This window comes from Antrostomus carolinensis, unplaced genomic scaffold (genome assembly GCF_000700745.2).
Source record: "Antrostomus carolinensis isolate BGI_N321 unplaced genomic scaffold, ASM70074v2 scaffold4901, whole genome shotgun sequence".
Classification (NCBI taxonomy): Eukaryota; Metazoa; Chordata; class Aves; order Caprimulgiformes; family Caprimulgidae; genus Antrostomus; species Antrostomus carolinensis.
Window position 1 is genome coordinate 5,533 of NW_010293383.1, and position 24,934 is coordinate 30,466.

At 38.8% G+C, this 24,934-nt stretch overlaps 1 protein-coding gene across 1 annotated transcript; it reads right to left on the reverse strand.

The window, feature by feature from the left end:
• Nucleotides 1–4,301: 4,301 nt before the first annotated feature.
• On the reverse strand, nucleotides 4,302–24,926 carry RAB32 (RAB32, member RAS oncogene family). The gene is made up of 3 exons (XM_010177240.1): nucleotides 24,660–24,926; nucleotides 7,284–7,561; nucleotides 4,302–4,816 (listed from the first exon to the last, which is right to left on the reverse strand). Exons 1-3 carry the CDS (start codon nucleotides 24,886–24,888, stop codon nucleotides 4,667–4,669), a joined length of 657 nt encoding a protein of 218 aa, XP_010175542.1. The 5' UTR covers nucleotides 24,889–24,926; the 3' UTR covers nucleotides 4,302–4,666.
• Nucleotides 24,927–24,934: the final 8 nt, after the last annotated feature.

Consider the following 24,934-nt stretch of genomic DNA (forward strand, 5'->3'; position numbering starts at 1 on the left):
CCACCCCTCCCTAAAAAAGGAAGTTTTTCGTAAGGTACTTGGAGCAGGAAGCATTTTGTATTTACACAGACTGAAATTATAAAAATAGCCATCTAGTAGAATTTATTTATATGAGTATGTAAGCCACATAGGATGTCTAAGCAAGAAATTTTCACTGAATAAACACTATTTTAGGTGGTGATAAAAGAATCTATAATCATGTGTTTAAAAAGACACCAAGTACTTCTCCCCTGCTCCTGTTTAGACACTAAACAGAAGTGAGCTTACAAACAGAACTTTATAATAGTCATATACAATACAGGCACAATTTATTTAAAATAATCTTCATTACATAATCAGATCTGAATCTAGTATGTTCCTTGTTTTCAATATTATTCTGCTGCAGGACAAAGAACTCTGAAGTGATCTTTTGTATACTGCTAAGTGAATAATGTATTTCAATTTAGAATCATTATTCATCTCACTGGCATTTTGTTAATACATTTTTTATTCCTGAAAGTATGTTTCTACCCTCATTTCTTAAATTCTTTGGTAATCCATTATATGAAGGATGAAGGCATACACACACTTAAAGAACTGTGTTTCTGTACCAAATAAGGTGTTCTGTAAATGTAGAAAGAGGTAGCCTGTTACTCTGTTTTGGAACGAAGGTCACTAGCAAGATGTTACAACTAGACAGATAAGGGAGAAACAGTTTAAGAGCAAAATGTTTCACCATTCAATACCATAGTTTGACCACACGTATTTCTTTTATAATTATTTCCTCTTATCACCATGCATCAACTGGTTACTCAAGCAACAAGGGACTCAAACTATTCCCCAGCAATTAATCACTACAGATGCACAACAATTTGTTCAATTTAAGGAGACTGAATGCTATTACAACTCAATAGGTCTGACACAAAGTTTAAACAAACAACACTCTGGAGCTTGGAATAGCTTATGTTTTTCTACTGCTGCAGTTAAGACACACCTAGAAAATCCCACACTGAAAGATCACAAATTGCTTTAATTCCTTTCTTGTCTTCTCAGCAATTGCAATGCCTCATTAAGCTTTTTAAATCAATAGAGGCTGACTTTGCATTAGCTGCACAGACATAATGCACAACAACAATCTAGGAAGACCATACACTACCTCCAGCCTTTATGAAATCAGTTGATGGAATCATGCTAGGAAAGACATTCTACTGAGGCACTGATTGAGATTTTTACTCAAGTTTTTAATCTCAAAGCTGTCCCTTAAATATAGGCACTAGGAAGTCAGATACTTGTAATTTAAGATTGATGGATTTCAGATTGCAAAAGATAATGAAATAAAATAGCATGGAGCCTTTGTTCATCTGATTGAAATGAATGACCACTTTACTATATATCCTGTAGATGTAAAACAAATTATGTTTGACAATTTTGCTCACTTATTAGCCTGAAGTTAAATTTGGACTGTCTCAACTTCCATATATCTTTCTAAATCAAAGTTCTTGGATTAATTAGGACAAGGCTTCATGACTAGTTTAATTGATCTAAACACTTCTCCACAAACTACAGTCTCATACTCCTCTACCAGGGAGATGCTCCCATTCCCTTCCTCAGGTTAAAATGCCTGTCTTTTCCTATAGTTTTCACTTTCTGGCTGGATCAGATTTCCTGATCCATCCCACCAGTCTCAAACATAGTAACATTCCCGCCAAGGAACAGGAGTAAAAATGCAGTTTGTAGCACAAAGGAAGACTGGCTATTAAAGCTCTTTTTTTTTCTAGAAAGATGAAAGAAAAAGAAAAATTCCATCATGCAGGTAGAGGTCAAACTGGATTTTATACTAGACTTAGAAAATACCAGGGTCTACTCTGTATTACAATCTGCACAATCACTTTAAACCTTTATGTTTTATTTTTGTAGATGGTAGTTCCTGAACCTCTGCCTCAGCTTCTCCAGTCAGTGACAACCAGTATCAGAACTAGCATGCTCAACCACAGCTGGAAGGTCATGGCTATCCTACATTCATATAGCACTTTAGAAGAACACAAGCTCCAAGCGTGCTTAAATATAACATAGCAGCAATAGCTCTTCAAGCAGAAATTTAGACATTCTTGAAACCAATCTGCATAGGATTACATTGTCACTGACAGGACTCAGATTAGATTCATGCATTCAGGCACAGTCCCAAAGCTTCAGAGTCCAGTTTTTATTCTGCTGTTGAATCTGAAAACTAAACCAAAGAAAAATCAAAATAGCTATAGGGGGGGTGGGGGACGACAAAAACAAAACAAAAAACCCAACAAACAACAGTCTACCTCCACTGGCAGTTTCCCCAGTAAAGTATGCATTTAGGGAACTAATATTTGGATGTAGACCAGCCTTCTATGCCATACTAGAGAGAGTCAAATGGCCTTTTTTGCCTGTTAGTGACAAAATTCATGTTACTTTGCATAGGCTCAGTAAACTTACAGCTGAAGCCAAGTGAACATAAAAGTGCATCTTGTCTGACTGGCCAGCAAGATTTATTGTGTTTTGATCTAGCCAAGAAGCATCAAATAAACAAGCTGTGCACATTCCACTGGCTAGTTACTGGATCTGTGCAGCTATAATTAAAGTTTATAAAGAGACAGTACACTTACTAAAAGCAGGGAGTTGTTCTGCAAGTGAAGCTTAGGGTAGTTCCAGATTATCTAGAAAGGTTAACAGCTCAAACAAGCCAGCAAGCAAGGAACACAGATAGTGTGCAGGTTCCTTTCTGAAGTGCTACAGGCTTTCAAAAAAATTTTAAAGTAGCAATCAAGCTTAAGTGTCCAATAAACCTGCACAATCCTAATGGACACAATCTTTACAGTGGTGCATGGTAGGAGGTTGAGAGACCCTGAACATAAGTCGAAGTCAGAAAGATTCAGTCTAGATAAACACTCAGGGGACAGTCAGGCATTGAAACAACTTTCCCAGGGCCATACAGTCTTCATTGTTGAAGGTTCAAGACCAGAACACAGGAAAGCCAAAGCACCTTGGTATGATCTTCCTTGGATAAGGATGTTGGCTTAGAAGACTTCCTAAGAACCCTTTCATCTGAATATCTTATGATCATAAACTAACTAAATCCAGTTTTAGCCTATGCCAAGCCTTACTGTAGTAATATAAAATAAGTCTTTAACATAGCAGCTACTAGAAGATAAAGTTGTTTTCAAATGTCAATGAAAGTATTTGCATATAGGGTGGGATACATGATGTAAAGATTCACATTCTCAAAAGTATACACCAACAACATACATAAGATGCCCAAATATATTTATTTGTCTCTTAAAAAGTATGTTACTCTTTAGAAAAAAGACAGCCTAGGAAATCTCAATACAGATTAAATTATATCCAATCTGGCACATACTTCATGCTGTTGTTTAAGTAAATAAGCAAGATAAGACCTCTGAAGTCAGTAGCAATGAGGTACCAGACAGAAGAAACCCTTAAAATAAAGAGGAGCTTCAAAGCCTTTCAGCCAAGCAGAGCCAGAGTTCCAGAATGTATTCAAGAACCATGAAATATCTCTAATCCTTTTGATCTGCATTTGCTGCCAAAAATACATACAAGTTAGAATAAAGAAATAAGCATCTCAGTATACAAACTGGTAAGCCAGTTCACCAGCTCTGAGTAGTCAGAAGAGTGCAGCACTGTTCTAAAATTGAAAAAGATAGAGCTTGGGGGTTTTTTTTGTTTGTTTTTTGATAGGCTAGCAAGAACCAGTTAAGCTATTTCCTTCAAAACATTTCTCCCCCCTTCATGTTATTCAGAACCATCTCAAGACAGAAGGTAAAAGAAGAAAGTACATTATCACAGGACAGTAAGATATTTACTTTTTGTACTTTTGGTAAAGTTTTCAGTGTTAGTGCATTAAAGAGTTACTGGATGTTTATTTCTTGAAGTGCATATGGGTGAGGTTACCATAACTATGTGCCAGCAGTACAACTGTATTCATTAATGTGTTTCATATGTAAAGTATTAGCTGAAAATATCCTGCCTTAAAAGGCTAGAGATCATTTTGTTAATATCTCTATAACCATGCTTTCCCCCATTAAGTACAATAATTTACTCATCTTGTTCTTACTCAGTGGTAAAAGCCATCAACTTCACTCAGTCCTAGTGAACACACTAAGAAAGATCTCCTATCTGTCATTGGCCCCTTCAAAATTTCTAGGATGTCTCAATCCAGGAGAACTAGCAATGAGACAGATCCTCATGGTAGGTGATAATAAATAGGGACAAGTGTATAGGTGAGAAGGTTGAAGTAGAACATTACTGGTGACAAAGGAAAAGTTTACTTCAAAGGTGCAAGTGTGTATTGGGCTAAACCAAGTGAGTTCTATTTGGAATGTAGCATATGTCCCAGAAACCAACTAGACACTGAATGTTGTCTTTGTTCCTTTTTAGGAGTGTAAACACTACCTTATGTTCTCAAGTAAGAAGACACTAATCAGACTCAGATGCAGCCACTCAATCAAGTGAGTGGTAACTCACAAGATACTCAGTTTCACGCTAAACAAGAATATGTAAACACCCACAGGAATCACCTATTCAGACAATAACAGACACCCCACATGGATTGTCACAACGCAGCACCATAGCAGCAGTTTGATTTAAGGAACAGTCTTGCTGCTCATCCCATCATGTTTACTGAACAGTGGTAGCATTAGCAGCACTGTGATTTACTCTCTGCTTTCAATGGGTCTAGGTCCAATTTTGGTCTCCCCACATCATTCTCTTCATTAGGAAAGGTTTTGTAGTTGGCAAGGATGTTTTCCACCAAGAATCTAGCAGCTTCATCTATGTTGATGTTGTCCTAAAAAACATTGAAAGTAAACAAGTCACTGATTTTTTTTTTTTTTAAACAGTCACACATTCCTATCAGAAACTGACTAAATACAGAAAATCTTCTACAGTGTCATCAGCATGACACAAACAGCTTAGATGCATCAGGTCATTGCTCATACACCTGCCTTTTGAAAAAAGTTACCAGAAAGGTTTGAGACAAAGTTATTAATTCATATTACAAATAGGATATATTGACTCTAATCTAGTATGCAGCTGGTGGAGAAGACTCACCTGCATTTGTAAGACTCGCAAACACCAAAGTGCATTTCTGCATCAGGAAATATAATAGTCAATTACACTGTTCATAGTAGTGTTCTACCTTTTGGGCTCTTTTTCTGCTTCTGCTGCAGTTTGGATGCACTTATTTATGTAAAAGGACCTTTTCTATCAGCCCAAGAAACCCAGCTACCTCAGGGTGCTCCATCTCACCACTCTACATTTTCTTGTGCATTCCTTGAAAAGTACCTTCACATTCACTCTTAAGAAAGTATGTATGTCTGATACTCTGATGAAATACATCTCTAGATCTCTCAGTTACTGAGGGACCAAGTTGGACAGCACCAAGAGGCCTTTGTCTGCAGCTCTGACATGTCTGGGCCACCTGTTAGCTCACCACAAGGAATTGCTCATCTTTGGTTTCCAAGGAAATACCACCCCAGTACATTCTTCTCTCTCCATAGTTGTAGATCTAAACTCTACATAAGCAAGGTTAGACCGAGAGAATATTTGACTCATCACACTGCACTTCACAAGCTTCTGGTTGTCAGCGACAAGCTGCTTTTGGCAGTTTGCAGATAGGCACTGTTCATTGCCCAGAGTGGAGGGGGATTCTCCTCATTTTAGTTTAAGGATGTTCATAAGATATTTCTATGAACGTTCATACTCTGCAGTTTTTTTGCCTTTAAGGTTCTCCCTACACAGGGAGTGGGACCTACATTACTGATGACTAGATTAAAGATTCAAGTATCAGTTCCAGCAGAAAGGTAAAAGCAGTTTATCAGGATATTTAGGTGGGCAGGACTTAAAACCATAAACTGATTTGGTATCCTTGGAAAACAAGAAAGCTGTCCCGAATTTTTGCTAAGCTATTTTAACTACACCTCTTCAGAGGTGTAGTTATACAAGTCAATTCATAACTGAACTAGGACTAATATTGTCTGGACTTTTCTCTGCACCAAAAACTTTGTTTTACATTATTATGTCTTAAATGCCACCTAAAACACAAGCTGTCACTATACTTCCATGTTAGGTTTGTTTCAATGATACTTGCATTTGTGTTTAACCCATGTTGAAGTTTATACATAGTAGTGTTATGGGCAGGGAAGACCTAATCCAAAACAGAATCTTGGTATTCTTTTTGAGTATAAAGAGACTTAAAATACGAGTTTTTAGTAACAGATGGGTGGGATTGGGAATTATTTGTTCTAATACAAACAAATTATTAACAAATTCCTGTCACTGTGTACTCTTCTTCCTTATTTTAAAGTGATCAGGAAGAGGCTTGTTACTTTATTTCTTATATTCCTCTTAACAGACTCTTTTCTTTAAAAGAGTTGTCTAAGCATTATTTTGAGTCAGCCCATCAGCAGCAGTTAAAGGAAGTAGGCAAGTCAAGGGAAAAGAGGGACCTTGAAGTTTAGCTTAACCTATAAAGGATTTATCAGGCAGATCAGTAATTTGGTCTGTCAGCCACATCTGTCTTCATCTAGAGGAACCTTTCATTTTAAGGATCAATTCAGTTTTAAGGAATTCTTGGATTTCACTTGCAACTAAGCTACCACAAGCTTATCTGTGCACTGACCAAATCTGTAGACTAAAAGTGTACCATATATGAACTTACTCAAAGTTATCTGTTTGAATAAAGCAGCTGTCTTAGCTTAAGTTACTATACAGAACAATTTGTTTTGCTCCAGTTCACTCTTGACATTACCTGATAAATTAGAAAAGGGCTTTAGTGACATTATCATCTGGGTAGGTAGTAACAAGTGAGCAAACAGCTTGTTCACTTCTGGAGTCTTACCACTTCCTATGTGGAACAGTGAAGACAGAAGGACAGAAGCTGCAATTTAAAAACCTGCACCTAGAAGGCACGTGTATCTTTTGGATAGTTTGAACATCATTTAGTAGTATTAATATTTAAAGAATTACACTGATACTGATGCATGCAGGATGAAAAAAAATGTCAAACTCAGCTAATCAAGGTTTCCAGTTAGTTTTAAAATTCTCTGAATTTAGAATGTAGTTCTAACCTAAACCAAACATGCTGCACCTCTTCCTCAGGAATGAGCTAGCCCACATGCCACTTCCAACTTTTGCTGAACACTGGAGACTTGACTCATTTCCTATACTTGATAATTTTATTTCCCACATGACTATATTCATCCATTCTTATGTCAATACTTAGAAGATTTAAAATATGTTTCTTTTATGCTCACCTTGGCAGATGTTTCAAACCATCCAACAAAGCCACCTTCTCTGCAGAACTGGTCCATTTGAGAGGGATTCTGGTTGCCATCTTTCTTCTGGTCACACTTGTTTGCAAGAAGAACAGCAGGGATGGGGCTGCCATTGGGAAGTAGTACTTTACTGTCCAAATCATGCTTCCATTTTGAAACAGCCTCGAAAGTGGAGCCTCTTGTGACATCAAAGACGACAAAAGCACCAACTGCCTCTTTGTAGTATACTCTGGTCATGTTTCCAAAGCGCTCCTGGCCTGGAAGAGAGAACAGTGACAGAGTATATTTATATTCAAGCATGAACTGTAGTCAATGCAAATTGACTTCTCTGCCAGGTTAGTACATATGAGTTTGGCATGCAGGTCTAGTCACCTAGTTCATACAACACTGCCTCTTCTATCCTATGTAAGCTCATTGTGATATCCATTATGTGTATGACACATAACAAGTCAGATGCTGAGAAGCAGTTTGCAATCCCAACTATCACCTTGATTTTAAAAAAACCAAACTTATTTGTTGAGTAGTGTTCTTTGAGAAGTAGCTACCAGCACAGCCATATACAAATCATTCTTTCATCAAAATAGCCTTCTGCAAGATTTGTATCTAAATCTAGTTACTTCAGCTAGAGACTTAAGAAAACTCAGAGGCTTTTTCTGAAGGGTGAGCAACAAGGGTTTCTACAAGCTCCAAGGCTAACAGCTTTCAAAGTATCTTCTGAAGAAGTCATCCATATTTTTGATTTTTCCTTAGGGACAGGCTCAAAAGGAGTTAATTTAACAGTTGTAGCTAAAACTGTTATCTTCAACTTCATCTTTTAAGTCTAAGACCCTCTCTGGAATAATTTCCAACTATAGGAGTTCTACAGCAATCCCAGGATTTGAAAGAAGACTATCAGAATAGTTAAATTACAATTATTTACAACAAAAATCCGGAAGAAAACCAATGGTCAGTGAGCATAGTAAACTAAAGCCTTCTCTTAAGTACAACTACTGTATTCAGTACACTAGAAATGTAGAATTAGAGTGCAAGTACAGTCATTCTTCTGTTTGGAAGGTCAGACCACCATGCTGTTTGTACTTGAGTGAGCACAGCAGTGTCAAGTTCTAGTATGTTGCTTGGGAAGTTTGGGCTACTAAAATAGCTTTCTTCTTTGTTCAGAAGTCTTCCTTGGGAAAAGTAGCCCCTGCATTTCATAATTTAGTTTTACAGTGTATTACCACTTCAGCTTTTAGCATTTAATACATATGTGGGTTTACAATAGATAGAGAAAGTAAGAATTTTAATTGAAAATATAATCATCCTCTGTTTATAAACATTCAAATCCACCTTTTATTAGCAAGGATAAACAGTTACAAGAACTCCAGTTTTATAATATTTTCAGAAAGAAACAGAAATTCATTAGGTGAAGGAACTTGACAAGAGATCCTGTTCAACAGCATGCTCAATCACCTCATTTTAGTGTCAGTACTTCAGTGTACCAATTAGCTCATTCCCAATAGACATTTTCAGAGAAGGTTGACTAAGCAGCTCTTTGAACTGCCTGAAAGCAGCAGCAGCTACAGTGAAGTTCCAGAGAACTATAAAGCTCTATAAAGCAGACTATGTCTGGCTGTTCAACTTTAAAGTATGATGCTGCATAAAACAGCACCACTAGCTAGCATATTCTAAGGAATGGAAATACATATGAATTTCTTCACCACCAGCTCATTATCCCCTGTGTGAGAACAAGCATGCAAAAGGAAATCTCTTCCCTGCTTAAACATAACTCAAGTTTTGAAGCAGTATTTATGCCATGGAATCTAAGGCCAACAAGCCAGGCACCAAGCTTGCATCTCAGTAACTTTATCACTGGAACAGACACATTGCTGATATAAGTCTCCTAAACAGTGTACACAGAACTTGCATACAAGTAACTCACATTGTTTCCTTAGGCCTTTCCAGGCTGGATTCTTATGCCTAAAAGGTGTTTTTGGTACAGCTTTACTGCAAATTGTTGTACCAAGTGTCCATTGTTTTCATGAATCAAATGCCATTAGAAAAGAGTTTGGCCAGAAGGTTTTTACTACTTCTACAAATCAATTGTGTCACATCTAAAGAAGCTTTACCTTTAGATTGTGGAGATTGTTTTTTAAAATGGAGCTGCACAGGGTCAAATTTAGTTATATTAAGCCAGCCACTGAATACAGGACCACACAAGTATAAGGAGCTCCTTCTCAGCTTCCCCATTTGTGTGGCCATCAGTCTCACCATCAATTCCTGTTACAGGGGAGTGCCTCTGACTGTGCTAAAGCACCAAGTCTTGTGTCCAATTCAGGCAGTATATCTCTTCACACCAGAGGACGGGCCCACTGCCTACTGCTTTCCCACCCAAAGAAGCTTTTAAGCCTCCTATAGCAATAAACATTACTGAAACATGCACAACATGGTGCATTTAAGGTGTACAAAAGACAGAACTAGTACAGCATCATATAGAACTTCCAAAGAAAATAAATGCAATTACAAAGTATATCATAACTAAACTTGAAGAGTCCTAAACAACACCAAATGTTTTTTCTTAAAGAAATGACAGGAGGCCTAGTCTTGGCCAGAAAGTCTGATCATCACTCAGATAAATTGACAAATTCCATTTCCAAGAGAATTCCCATCATCTTACCATAGGCAGTCTTCCCCATCTACCTGGCCCAATGCCTTTATACACAATGAACTGGAGAGCTGCATCGACTGGTACTTAACCAAGATTGCCTGGCAGTTGGTTCCTTGACATTGGTGACTTCTCATGCCCCAGTATCTCCCAGCCTATATGAAGCTTTAACACCACGCAGCCTCTTGCTAGATATGCTACACCAGAATGGCAACAACAGTCTTGTAGCAGAGCAGCACACTAGCTGAATCCCTTCAGGGGGTCCTGACCAGGAGAGAGGCTACTGCAAGTGAGGTTGTGCTTACTGGCAGATTAAGGAGCTCTGGAATAATGCAGAAGCCAAGGTTAGCTTTGTACAGTAGCTTTTCTCATTGTGTGAGAAGACAGCACTTCTGGTAGGAACATAAGCCTGCACTGAACTGTACTTTACTTTGTACTCTATAGCAGTCACTTAGAAAGCATAGGCTTCAGCTACTCAGAACAACCATTTAAATATTATTTCTAGCTGGGTTTATTGATAGAAGAATAAGAATTTTGACTTTGGAGTTGTAAATTTGGAAAAATATTATTACATATTCTTCTGTAATTTAAATGTGGCTGAAAGTAGACAATTCATGTGCATATCAGCATAAAAGCATGTATCTTTACTTGTTAGATCCAAGCTTTACATTAGGAGGATTTGATAGCCCTTACACCTAAAACCACACACAAGCTCAACACCACTGTAGTATGAGAGATTAATGCCTTTTAATAGGTCTAATACTCCAGTAGGAGTGCTGCCCTTTTCTAAAGTAGCCCAAACTCCAAAACAATTTATTTCACAGAGCTGCTTTCATCTCTAGAATTCACATCCATTAACAATAAACCTCACCTGCATACTACCTTATGACCTCTCTTCCATCCTGCCTGGAGGCCTAACAAGGATGGATATATTCTTTTTATTCCACAGAAAGACAACAGAAGCAATAACACACAGCCTGATGAAGAGGTAAGAGCTTTGTTGCAGTAAAAGGTATATGGCATGAGGCAGGAAGATAATTCAGTATAAACTGAGTAGATGTTCTTTACAATCCTGTTATTACTGACAATGTGAATGCCAAACTTCTTGTAGGGGAGGCAGAGCATTCTAGACAGCCTTTTGAAAATTTAACAGGACTTCCAGGCAAAGCCTTTGCAAGTGCTTTTCTGTTTGCAAGAAAACTCATAGAAAAAGCAAACTGCAGAACAGACCACTTCTCTGAAGTCTGGCGTCTGAACATCATTCTCTGTTTATGTTATTAAAACTAAATGACTCAATTTTTGCCGTGCTCAGTTCAGCTAAGGATTTGTCATTCCCTTCCGTATGTCCAGCAGACTTTTTGCTGTAGTCATTTCACCATATGTGAGAATAGCGTTGAATATTGCAGAAAGTGGACCATACCCCTAGAGGGCAAAAAGACTAAAAGTGATCAGATGAAACTAGACTTAAGATCTCCAGTGTGTATAACCATGGAAGGGACAGGAAGATAGCTACTTGCTTACTACAGCAGTATAGAAAGGACATCATAGGATTAATCATTCCGGTAGGTCTAGCACCTTGATGTAAACCTGCTGGTACCACAAAGGTATACTTCCTCTGTGCTTTAGGGGTTCAGGTCTATATGAGGAGCTAAGCTACAGGGCAGTCATGGGGGTCAGAGGTTTTGTTTGGGAGTATGGAAGTGGCTGCATGCAATGAAGAGTTCTGCATTCTCTAACCACAAAGTTTTCACATCTAAATGACTCAGCACATATTGTTACCATATTTTCCAGGAATTGCAATAACCTTAAGTGAAATACTTGCATAATGTCAGGCATCAGGAACTAATACAGCTCCCTACAGGGGCATCACAGGAATTAAGTTTAGTTTAAAACTGTATCAGACCTTGGGAGCTATTCTTGCTTCTCAGTTTACACTGTAACAGGGTTAAACTGTAAACTAAAAGCTACATGAAAAAAAAAAATATATATCCAGGTCTGACATTAGAAGCTTTATCTTTGTCCTTTACTTCAGTGCAAAATAAAAGTTATCATAAGATTCAGAGAGTGCCAACCTTGCCTTGAAGAACATTTTAAAGAATTTCTGCAGCAATCTTTCCCAGTGTAAGGAGCAAACAAGAGAGTCCTGTTCACCACAGCAGCGTGACTTATTGTAGCAGTTCTTGCTTTCAGTAAGCAGAAGATACCTACACTCCTACCATTATTTCTGCTCTTAACTCTTCCTATGCGATGGAAATTGAGGCTAGAAAAAACAAGTTAAATGTACAAACGACTGCTGGATATGCAGGATACTGAGATGTCTGTGTTCCTTCCCCCAGACTACTTACCATACCTAGAACTCTTAATAGGTAGTTTATATGAACTAACAAGAACCTGCTCAAGGAGAGTAAAATGGCCTATCTAGACTAAGTTTCCCCAGCTCTAAGTTCTTGCTATGAAGATGAATTTTGGTTTAACTCTGGTGAGGCCCCACCTGGAATACTGTGTCCAGTTCTGGGCTCCCCCATGCAGGAAGGACATGGAACTCCTGGAGTGTGTCCAGCAAAGGGTGACTAAAATGATTAAAGGACCGGAGCAGCTTTCATATGAGGAAAGGTTGAGGGAGCTGGGCCTGGTCAGCCTGGAGAAAAGACAGCTCAGAGGGGATCTGATTAATATTTATAAATATCTAAAGAGAGTGTCTAGAGAATGGGGCCAGACTCTTCTTATTGGCACCCAACAATAGTACAAGCGGCAACGGGTATAAACTGCAGCACAGGAAGTTCTACCTGAACATAAGGAAGAACTTCTTTACTGTGAGGGTGACTGAGCACTGGAACAGGTTGCTCAGAGGTTGTAGAATCTCCCTCCCTGGAGATATTAAAAGACTGTCTGGACAAAATCCTGGTTCTTGTGCTCTAGGAGTCCCTGTTTGACCAGGGCGGTTGGACTAGATGACCTTCAGAGGTCCCTTCCAACCTCAACCATTCTGTGATTCTGCAAGTATAGCATGAGATGATCTACTTTGTAAAAATCTAAGATTAGTCTTATCTGAAGCCACACAGCTTGTGTTAGCTGCATTTAAACCCTTAACATCTCATCAGGAGTACTGATGGACAACTGGTCAAAGTTCTTCAAGTTCTTCTCTTTCAGATGAAACTAAAAGTTCCAGCACCCTCCAAAAAATGCATCATTCATGTGGAAGAGAAAGATGACCAAGGGTTATAAAAGCCTGAAAATTGGAAAAATGATTGAACAAATAGTTTCTTTCATTGACACAATGTTAGTTCAAGTCATCCTTGACAGGCTAATCAACGTAATGGGTGACCAGATCTCAAAATTTGATTTTAACAAGTTTGGCAGTTCCATATCAAATAATCTTAAACTATAGATGCACAGTCTAGACAGCAGTCACTTAAAAGTCAATGCACAACTAGCTGAAGAGTTTTATCCTAAATTTGTTTGCTGCTAACTGGAAGACCACTGCAATGAAGTTTTGCAGTTTTTTCCTGGACCAAATAACAGAGGGTTGCCAAGAGTCTGATAAACGGCAAGAAGTCCTCAGTTTACGACTAAAGCCAAGCAGCTCATGCCAACATTGTCCTTCAGAATGCTGAAACTCAGGGTTCAGTTAGTTTAAAAGGCAGCTTAAGTTCAGCAGAAAGAAGGAATATACCACACAGAAAAAGTTTAATTTATAAAACTAAGCAAAAAAACCTACCCAGCAATACTTCAGTAGTGAAGAAATTATCAAGAGGCCTAGGGAATCAAATGAAGTGAGTTCAAAATGCATAGAAGTAGCATCCTGCTAGTGTTTCAGCTATTCTGCTTTTCTATCAGTAGGTACTATATATTGCAGTGAACTCAGGCACCAGAGGATGCTTATTAAGCTATAGTGAATGGTGGTAATAAATTAGTTTTAGTCTGGGACTACTTGAAAATTCTTCTTCCATTGTGAGAAGGTTCTCAGATCAACTATTTACCATGACCACTAACAGTCAATTAGTCATGCCACAATTCAAGAAGGGTCAAGTAACAGTCAGACTAATTCTAATTTGACTGCCAACACCATGGCTCTTACATCCTTGCGATCAACTACTTTGACCTTATTGGCCACACAGTTTGCAAGCACAGTGCCATCATTTAGGCTTAAGTGACAAACTCCACAAGTTAGTTGTTTCAAACAGTTTTCAGGACCACAGGATATTTGTGCTTTTATTCAACTTAGGTAAAAAACACAATTAAACAGTAAATGAAACCCCTTTTTCTCCAGTCTTCCTTCTGCCAAAGGAAGGCCTAACCTGGTGAGCACACTGCTTTAGTTGTACTGCTTTACAAAAGGTTTTTCTCTAGCTCCCTGAATTTCTAGGTTCAGGCTTTCACATACTAACATCAATGAAGTTCCTTATTTATAATTTCAACTCTCGGTAAAGTTCATGTCATTCAGTATGTAAGATTTAAGCTAGAGCACCATCCATAATGAGTGGGCATGCAGCCCAATCCTCTCACTGAGTTAGAACCACTGTTACTTTCCAAATTCGCTTAAATCCTTTAGGAGCCACAGGTAAGAACAGACTACACATTGGAAGCCTGTTGGTCTTACAGCTGGATGTTTGGCACCATACAGCAAATATCCAGAATTGCCCTGAGGATGCACCTCCTAGTTTGCCAGACACCTAATGTACATTTTAGCACTACCAGGGTAGGTGTGACTGAGGCTGCTTTTCAGCCAAATATATCAATATGTTACTGGCAAGCTACAACTGCTGACAGCATTCCCCTCTCTCCCCAAACCAGCACAGCTTGTCCCAGAACTGTCTTACCCAATTAGATTGAATCTGTTATTCAGCAAGAAGTAGGTTAACCAAATCACTATCAATATTACAGGACATGCTCAAGTTTGTCTACCTGCTTTTTCCCATGGGTAGCAGCCATAGATAGAGAGTAGACAGACCCCTGGTGGTTCTCCACTCCTCACTATTACCCATTTAAGCTCTCAGTGCAAAGTTGCCATGTGTTTAACCCACAGAGGTGTGGAACTGCACTAGCAGCTCTAGCAGATAATCAGAAACCTGTAAGAGTTAGAAAAGGCATGTCTACCCTGACTTTTTACTTCCACAATGGTGGAAGTAATATTTGGTATTTGTGGTTCTGGTGACAAACACCAAGAGGTTAAAAAAAAGCAAGAACTACAAGAATATTATGTCTTCCTGTATTAGACAGTACTAGGAACAGTTTCACTGGCTGCAGTTCCTATAGTTTCTAACAGACAAAAGCAGCCTCAGATGATTTTAAGTGAATTGCTAATGTCCTTTCTTACTAAGGGTAGTGTGGGAAAGTTAACTGATCACTGGATGGACCTCTTCCCAACAGCAACTGTCCCAAACCCTTCAGAACAGTTTCCAGAGGAAAAGGTAACCAGACAGTTAATCCCTGTTCAACTGACTCCCACATTACCATAAAAGATAACCTCTGGTCCTCTGGTTATATCTACATTAGAAAGTTGCAGGGCACAGCTGAAGTTGTTGAATGAGGCAGCATCAGAGATCTGACAGCCACAGTATACTAGATATACACGATGTATGAGAGACTGTAGTCACTGAAAACTCACTGAAGAATATCAGTTCAGGTGCAGTAGTATTTTGATTGTCTAGATCATAACACAGTGTTTTCACATGTTCTTAGAAGTCACTATTTCATTCTGAAATTGTAAGAACTAGTTTGCTCTGAGTTTTCACTGCACAGCACAGTCAGTTTCTAACCTAATAATTTGTTAGCTACCTGAATTTTCAAAATCAGTGACTAGTCCTTCCATTCACTCTTTGCTATCATTTTAACTTTATCCTGAAGCAGGACAGTCCTGTTCACTACCAGTGAAACAGCACAAGCACTGAGGTGCAAGTGCTCAGAAGTTAGACACCTGATTTCCATCAGCAACACTGACCACATTTATCATCCTAATAGATGGAAAAAGCACACCACCCTCTTTCACAAAGATAGAAAGCCTTCCTCAAACAATTGCACAGCTCTCACAGGGAATTTAACATTAAGACTGATAAACTTTTCATTGCTGTCTGTAGCCTTGGGCTAATAATTTAGGATTGTCTAAACTGACTTTTACAGTTTACTACCTTTCCTTTAAGAAGTTTAGAGACAATACCCTGTACTCATGGTTCAACTGGCTTTGTCCAGCATCAAATGTATTATAGATAAAAGCATGACAGTCATGATTGTATAAGAAATTTTCACTTGTTCTGCTAGCATCTTTGCTAAACAGCAAGTTAACAAGACAAAGTCCCTGACTAAACACTAGATTTCCATCTCCAGAAAAGCAGAGTTCAACCAAGGTTAAATGATTCCTAACTAGCTGTCAAACACAGCATACATGGAAAAACTCTCCTTGCATTATTATTTAGAAAAAGTTGACATAGTCCAATTAGTGCCAGCAACAGCATGAATTGGTACTTTCTACCCTGCTTTAACTAGACTTACCCAAACAAGTAATCTGCCAAAGTGAAGATGTTTCACCCTCTAATCCATCTCCTTTGGTGCACTGTCATGCAGTCAGGGCTGTACTGTGGACTTAGTGATGCTGCATGCCACTACAGCATTTCACAGCACACAGGAGAACAATTCTAAAGTCAGTTTGTCTCAAGAACAACTTTATCACGAGACTGAAAAAATGTTAATCTCTAAAATGGTCAATGTGTCATGGCACACTGTATGTGATTGGAATTTTCTATCAAATAGCTGCCACTTTGCTCTTACCCTGGGAGCATTAAAGAACAAGTTCCCACAAGCTGTTTGCAGCTTCTTATATAGCATATATGGACAACAGCTATATAAGAAGCTGCTTTGTAATCTATTATCTGAAAAGCTGCTAAAATCCATACAATAAGGAATATTGGTTTTCATTTGCTGCTAACCTACAAGCACTGCTACTGAAAGCTTGCTATGCTTTCTCTAGACAGAGTTAGGATTTTTTTTCTAAACAAGCTCTATAAACTCCTGAAATCTCATAATTTTTCAAAACATAATCTTACCACCCCATCTGCCTTTGTTCTGCATCTCCATAGCCAGAGGAGAACTTTTAACATCTAATGTTCTACCACTGGTAGCTCGAGAAGCATGTTGTGCTTTGTAGTCACTGCTGGTCATGCTACCTTTAACACTTGCAAGAATTTTGACCAGAGTTATTCCTGTGCTTTCATAAAAAATATAAATAGAAATTCCCTTACTACAAATCACTTTCTTCTGACATGGCATATCACACTTCAGAACTTTTAAAGTGAGTATTTGGAGGGAACAATTTACAACAGACTGCAAAAGCAAGGCAATAGTTACCACAGGAGTTCAAGGAAGGTATTCCCAACAGCTGTGAGACTGAGTCCCAGTGGCCTTGCTCACTACTGAAGGCAAAAATCTTAATCGTATACAACATACTAGAGCTTTTTTTGGAACCAGGCAGCTAAAATTATTCTTTCCTGCATTTCATAAGACAGATAATCAGTCAAGAACAACCTCTTTACAGCACTTGCCAACTCAAATTGTATTTGTGTACATGCATACCCTGTGACACCCTGTCCTAGTGTGCATATAAAGAAAGCCAAACTGATAAGAGGCAAAGTAGAGATGTAAATAAGGTGAAGGCATCAAGACTCTGAAGCTGCAAGACTGATGCAAAGAAAGTTGATAAAGGTCGATTTACATTCATGTAAACTCCATACATTAAGAGAAAGGTATATATTTAATATTGTCTACAGCAGTTTGTCTCTGAAGGGTAGCACCCTTAACTTGCCAAACCAGCTTAATTTCTGACTACATGAGTCAGTATTACATAAAAGGCAAGAATTTAGCCAACATTTGCCTCAGAAAAGCTTATGATTAATGTAAGTTAATGATTTCTGCAAAGATTTCTAGTTTGTTTTATAATCTGACCTAAAAATTAGTTAGGTTGTATGATATATACTATTTTTCCTCCTGTCTGCTGTATTGCGCATAAGGACTCGGCTATCATTTCCCTTTAAGGTAGCTTCTCCCCTGCCCATTTGATGGATTCTCATCCATTCATCCTTTATTCTCTGTACCAAAGCACTAGGGAAGCATTTTTATTGTTATCTCGTAGAAAGCATAAAGCTTCTGAGCAACTGCTATATATGACATGAACCTTATCTATTTGAAAATAAGGCTGAAACTTCACCTATTCCACAGTGATTAGAAGCTCAAGCACTAAGTGCATTAGCAAGGTTGACAGAAATTAAAAGTACCTGCAAGATCAATATAGCTAACTTTCTTTTAAGCCTGTACTAGATCAGGTGGTCTTCTAAGATCACATCTTTAACCCCATTTCTTGTAAGACACCTACTAAAGCCTATGGAGAAATTCTGAGCTTATTTCCAAGACAACGAACATCTGTCTCAATTCTACCATTTAACTGAAAATTAACTGAACAGTCCTGTCTTGCATAATCAAAATTACCATACAAAACTGGCTTACAAGACCAACTTCAAGACAGTAACATTTCCCATATGCTTATGGAATTCCATCAGCACACAGGCTTTAAGAAGTTTAGTTCAAGATAACATATACGGTACTTCGAGTTGCTATATAATATAGTACTAAGCAAAAGAACCTTCACCAATATGAATGGTTTAGTACTCCACTGGTAAGACAAGGAAATTGCTTCATCAGCAAGACCAATAACTCTACCTTGCTTGACAGCATTTCATAAAAAAAAATTACTTAAACAGAAGAATTACAAATTAAAAAAAAAAAAAAAGGATGTTGACATCCAGCCCTGCATTCAGAGATGTCTGAAGGCTGGAGACACACCAAAAAGAATCAAGCTTAACTCGTTCAGCACTTATTTGGATACTTTGCTATAGAGCTCCAAGCACATCAAGTCATTCTCAACTGACATCTCATAACCCTAATTCAGCTGTTCCAGAAGAGTCACAAGAAAGGACACCCACACAAGATTTCCCACAGAGGAGTGGTTTCTAGAAGGAAACATACAGTACCCCTTCAGTCCTGTTTCTTGCCTCTACTGCTTCTAAGACAGTGTTCAAAACCTTTCAAAATGAGTAGGTTTTCTACTTTCCCCTCCTCAAACTTTATCTGCTAGTCTTGCATGTTTCAAGCCACCATCATCCTTAAGTAATTTTTCTCACATGAAATTCACACTTAAATGTGTGTGACCAGGAAGCATTCAGAAAACAGTCACAGGTCTTTCAAATCTTTTTCATCACTCTGGAGATTTAATCACATAAAAGATTCTCCATCCCTGACTAGGAGTTTTCTGACCTGCCTCAGCTGTTAACAAAATGATAGTGCTTCTGTCCCCACATAGAGGCAGCTGCAGCTGGAACCTTCTTCACCATATAAACTACACAATAACCTCAGATAACTTACCAGTTTCTGAAAAAGCTCTGAGCTACAAGTTCTGCATCCCTTTCTGATGTATTTTTCACTCATTAGGCATCTTTCTGACAGTGAGGAAAAAAACAGTTGGGGGCAGGTTATGCCTGGATTGTCTTGCCTCCACCCTATGCTCACTTATACTAGGCACACAGCTAAGCAATTTTTTCTTCATGGTTTCCTTGCAGGAGTTGCCATTTTAATCCCTATATTGAGCTTCAAAGTGTGTTGTGGGTAAGAACAAGTTGTTACAAGAATACCTCGACTAACCTTAGAGACTACTACCTCCAACCTTTCCATACTTGGGAGACGCTCCTCTGAAAAGCAATTGAAGTACATGCCTCTATGACACAGACCTATGTGTATAAGAAATGGGGGAATTTTTCTGGTTGCCCTCTATAGACTGACAGGGATGTACTAACATCATTTAAGGCTTGCTTTAGACCTTGTTTTGCAAGAAACAAGTTAGTGAGCTGGTACATAGAAGTAACTTGGCATTCTTCTGACATGTCAGTAGCACAAACACAGTCTGAGAAAAACTGAAATATACTGCTGCTTGAAACTTTAAGGTTTTTCACGTGGAAGTACACCATCTCACATACTGAAACGGCCTGAATGCCTTTGAAACTCAGCCATCAAAATACACAACAGTACACAGCTATGTTCCAGAGCAAGTGCATAGCTACCAAGTACTCCACCTTTCCAGAGGAGATAATGTTTTCTGTCTCAATGGAGTAAGATCTATCAGGTGCAGCATTACTTCTGCTTATCTCAGTGAGAAGATTTGCATTTTGCCTTCATTGCCTTGCTTTGCAAGCACTGGTTTCAATTTAAGTTTCTTCCCTACTGTGAAGTTGGTTCTAGAATATCCTCCTCCCTCTCCCACACCCATGGCATCCTCCATTCACTTACTCATTTCTTATGGCTTCCTATAGATGACAGCAAGTTAACTTCCTAATTAAGTTAAAAGTTTAACATCAACTCACATGTCTAAGAGTCATTTATCTTCATACAAAAGATTATTTATTCCAGCTCTCCCAGTGTTTGAGCAAAATACTTCATCTGATCTCTCCATCCTCTTGGGGACTAGTATATACTTCTAAGAAGTTAGAGTTCAGATCTTTTCAAGGAGACAGACAAGAGTTTAGAAACAAATTTGCATGCTACAAGTTTTATCATTCAACTCTTGAAAGCTTGTGTAGAGCATGTTTAGAGTACTGAAGTACAATAATTCCTCTTCTATTTGGCCTATTTCATGGCCATGTTCTTCCAGTTAAAGCATTACTTCAGTTTCAATAAACACTTTTATAAAGATATTGTAATAAAGCCCTGAAAAAGGGTACTATTACACCAAAGTTAATGCAGAATTATTCAAAGCTTTAAGACAAATTTCTCTACCCATTGTTGTTAGTGACACTCTTGAGAAGAAACCAAGTTCTAGTGGTGATGTATGACTTTTACCACCCCTGACCTCCAGCAAGTTGCACATTCGTACAGACTGACATGAGTGACAGTGATAGTCAATGTGATCATAAAGAAGTGGTAGCTAACACTACTCAGTTTCTGGTCTTATTAGACCAGATCAAAAGCTTTTTATGATATAGAAAACCCTTAAATTGTTCTTTCAATTATATTTGACCGAGTTTTACCAATATGGGATATTTACCTCCTACAGTACATTGTGGTAAGTACAGTATACTCACTAAAAGAGCAGGCTTGTCAAGTAGGAATCTCTAGTGTATTGAAACGGACTTTTAAAAGTACTTCCTTCTGTTGTGTATCTCCTTACCACAATGACTCATTCCTATCTCCTATTTATTTCACCAGTTATTTATGTCCTTTGATCAAGGGGGCTAACCTGGTTCTAACACTTTCAGAATTTATCCAGGAAGAGTTATTTATCATAACTCCACATGTCAAGATAAAAAACAGGAGTAATGCCTAAGGGCAGCTAAGGTTTAGAAGTTTTGTTCTTGTATGAACATGCAGGTAAGCTGTTCAACTTCTTTCAGAATACTTCATGCTGCAACTGAGATAATTTGACAGTGACTGATCAGTATTACTCCCAAACTTTTTCATCTCTATTATTCAAGAGGCTACAGTCTGTGTCTAAAAGCAAAAATGCCCGAGTATTTCTGGAATACACAAGTCTAGGCACAACAGTACCCCTCACATCTCCTCCCCTTTGATTCTTGCTGCAGGAATTTGCATTACTTTGTACCTTATAACAAGAAGGCTACTTTCACCAAGAAAAAAAGCATAGGCAGTGTAACATTGTCATGCTCTATGTGATAGAATTACCTAATCACTTAAAAAACTCAGCTAGAACAAGAAATATAAGTCACTCAGGAACATACTGCATTGCAATACGCCACACAACATTCATCTTTTTTCACACCAGAAGCCAGCACAGTATCTGCCTATAATCTTTAGCTGGTGACTGAACTACATGGTTAGTGCTTATCATTGATTTAGGTACAGAACCTTAGACTGCAGCACCTAGCTTTCTGAGGAAAGCTTTTTATGATGAACTTTTAAGTACAAGCTTTGATCTGGTGAAAAATAACATGCCTTACTATGCTTAAGGGTTAGACTTCAAACCAGAAGCTTCTTTAAATGCAAGGAAATCAATTCAGAATGCCAGCACCACATTGCTTGCAGGGAAGTCACATGTAACATTACTTACCATAAGATTTAGATCTCTTCAAGAGATCTAAGCTGTTTGCACACACCAGCAGACAAAATTATCTACATGAGCTGTTGAAAGCCAGAAGACAGCTGGGCTGATGAGTTAAAAGGAAATGACTATCACATGCTCAGATACTTTGTTACACACTTTATTAGAGTGCTTTAGGGAATATGTGCTATGACTGTATAGAAACCAACCTCAACCTGGTTCTCTAACTAATAATTTCTATAATAAACCTTTTAACATCCCGAGGCATTTAGAAATATTAATGAGTATCGATGTAGACAGCTGTAGAACACATTCCCAGGTTGAGGCCTTTAGCAGTTTTAAGACCATGAAACAACTCTTACAGATACTAAAATCCCTTTTATTTTAATGATTAACGTTTAACAGAGATGTCAAGTTCTATAGGAGTCTGAACTGTTCCTCTCCCACTGGCTAAGCACAGCCCAAACAAATATCACTAAGACTAAAACTACTTCTTTTCTTGGTCTTGTTTTTCAGTTGGGGAAGGACTCCTACCCCCTTGGAAACAGAATAGCCTAAACTACCAGATTAGACATAAGAGTTTGGAATGCAAATTGCAAAACAGTTGTATTCTCCTTTTTCATTTTTGCTAGGGAAAGGCCAATCAGGAGTTTCATACAAAACTATGCATCACATTGTAAAATAGGGAAAATATTACCTATTTAGGTTAATAGAGCTTAATTTACAATAGGTCTGGAAGTGTTAGAAATAGTATATAGACAATTCAGTGACAGGAAAAAAATATTCTTCAATCTATCAGCAATATTAGCACAAGTCTCCAGAGATATATCAGCAGCTCTTAACTTAGTCTTCACCTAACAGTGTCCAAGATACACCAAGGGCAATAACCAAGAGTGAAAAATACTGTCTTCCAGATCTTGAATTTAATGCATGGGTGTATTATAGGAGTTCCCATAATGTAAACGGGTTCTGTCCAAACTTTGTTACAAGTTACAGCTACATTCCTGCCTAGCCTCTTGATATAGATTGCTTAGGCAAAACACACAGCTTACCCCAGTCTGAGAAACCAAGGGCTGAGGAGAAGTTAAACACAAGCGTGGCAGCCTGCCAAACCCCAGGATCCTGATAGTCCCCCCTCTTTAATCTTTAGAGCCCCAGACTTGCTCATATACATCCCCAGTGTCATAGCAGCTTGCATGGATACTGCCAATCGATTTAAAGGAAGTTAGAACTGATCTGTAAAAGAAATCTGTGAGAAGAGAAAGCTTGCCAACATTTTACTTGCTCTCCAAAACAGCAATTAGAAAATATTTTAGTTTGCCCTACAGGCCAGCAGCAAAAGATCTATGGCATGTTTCAGCATATGGCAGTAAGAAGTAGGCTTTTTATTTTGAGGAATTATATTTGAAGTGTTTTAAGATAATCTTTTGAGGAGAAAGGCCAGAGAGTGACTTACAGCTGGTCTGTCACAGGGTTACAGCAGCCGCATGTTATGCTTCCTCTTTTCTGAGCTTCCACACAGGAAAGCATAGAGTTCATGGAAACAGTAACTACCAGTTGCTATCCTATTATCTTCCAGTAGTGTAAGTTTAAACCCTGGCATTTGAAATAAAGTCTACTCTTTCATATCCACAGAGATATTCTGAATGCAGTGATGAGAGATGACTAGAGCTGCAGGTTAATACCCAGACTGAACACAACACCAGAAATACAATACCAACTTGAGATGACTAAGGAGTTAAGGACACAGACTTCTTATAAGAACACAGCAAAACAGAGTTCAATTCTTATTTAACACCTCAGCATACTCAGAGTTAACCATGATAGGTATACAGCTGGAGTCTTTAAGACAGGAGGTGTTAAAGAACAGTTTTGAAATAGACATAGGGCAGGAAGGCCATGCAGTTTGGGCAAATGAGCAGGGCTTTGGTGTGCTCAAAGCATCGTTTTGATACACAAACCCATGATTTGAAGGTAGAACTAAGCCTAACAGAAGTCCCATTCCCTCACTCCACATTGCAGGAAAAGTTACTTTAAAATTAAGTAGATGACTCCAAACTTACTGAGTTTAAGCATACTCCCTTTGAGGATCATTTTAGCTATTTGAGTTACCCTAAACCTGTAAAGTGTGCTTAACTAAACAACCTACTTGGAAAAAATATATATTTCCTCTAGAGGTGTTATGGAGCTGTAACCATTAATGACTTTAAGCAGTAGCCATAAACAAGGCCAAAAGCTCCCAGGCAAGCAGGTGAGGAGGAGCAGAACAAGCAGGAACTCCCTGGGAACCCTGGAGCCAGCAAGCAGAACAGAGCAGCCTTTTGAGGAATACTGCTAAACTCTGGGCCAAGTGTAGCCCCACACACAGCCTGGAAGAAGTCAAAAAACTACTTTGCCCATACATCAAGACATCCCTCTCCTTATGCCTCAAATGCAGACAAGAAGGGTTGTATGTAATAAGGGAAGGAAGAGAGGAGGAAAAGAAAAAAAAGAAAGGCTTCACAGACAAACTACACTTTCCTCCGCAGAGGCTGGGCCCCGGGACCCCACAACCAGCCATGTTCACAGCCCTCTGCCCTCTCGGGGCTTTCCCTGCAGAGAGACACTCACCCCAAGCCCTTACCTGCTATATCCCAGAGCTGCAGCCGGACCAGGTTCTTGCTGTCCCAGTTGATGACTTTAAGTGCAAAATCCACCCCGATGGTGGCCCGGTAGTGCTGTGAGAAAAGCTGGTGCACGTATCTCTTGATGATACTAGTTTTACCCACACCCAGTTCCCCGATCACCAGCACCTTGAAGAGATGCTCCCGGCACTCCGGTACCCCGGAGCCCGCTCCTTCCCCCCCGGCCATCCTCGACCCTCCCACCGAGCCCGGCGGGGAGACCGGGCTGCCGGAG

What these genes read in the sequence shown, in the direction of transcription:
- RAB32 (XM_010177240.1), bottom strand. Translation starts at nt 24,888, where the DNA reads ATGGCCGGGGGGGAAGGAGCGGGCTCCGGGGTACCGGAGTGCCGGGAG. An exon ending in GCAGCTCTGGGATATAGCAG is followed by an intron (nt 7,562 to 24,659) that starts GTAAGGGCTTGG and finishes TCTCTCTTCCAG; the next exon opens with GCCAGGAGCGCTTTGGAAAC. An exon ending in GGTTTGAAACATCTGCCAAG is followed by an intron (nt 4,817 to 7,283) that starts GTGAGCATAAAA and finishes AATGTTTTTTAG; the next exon opens with GACAACATCAACATAGATGA.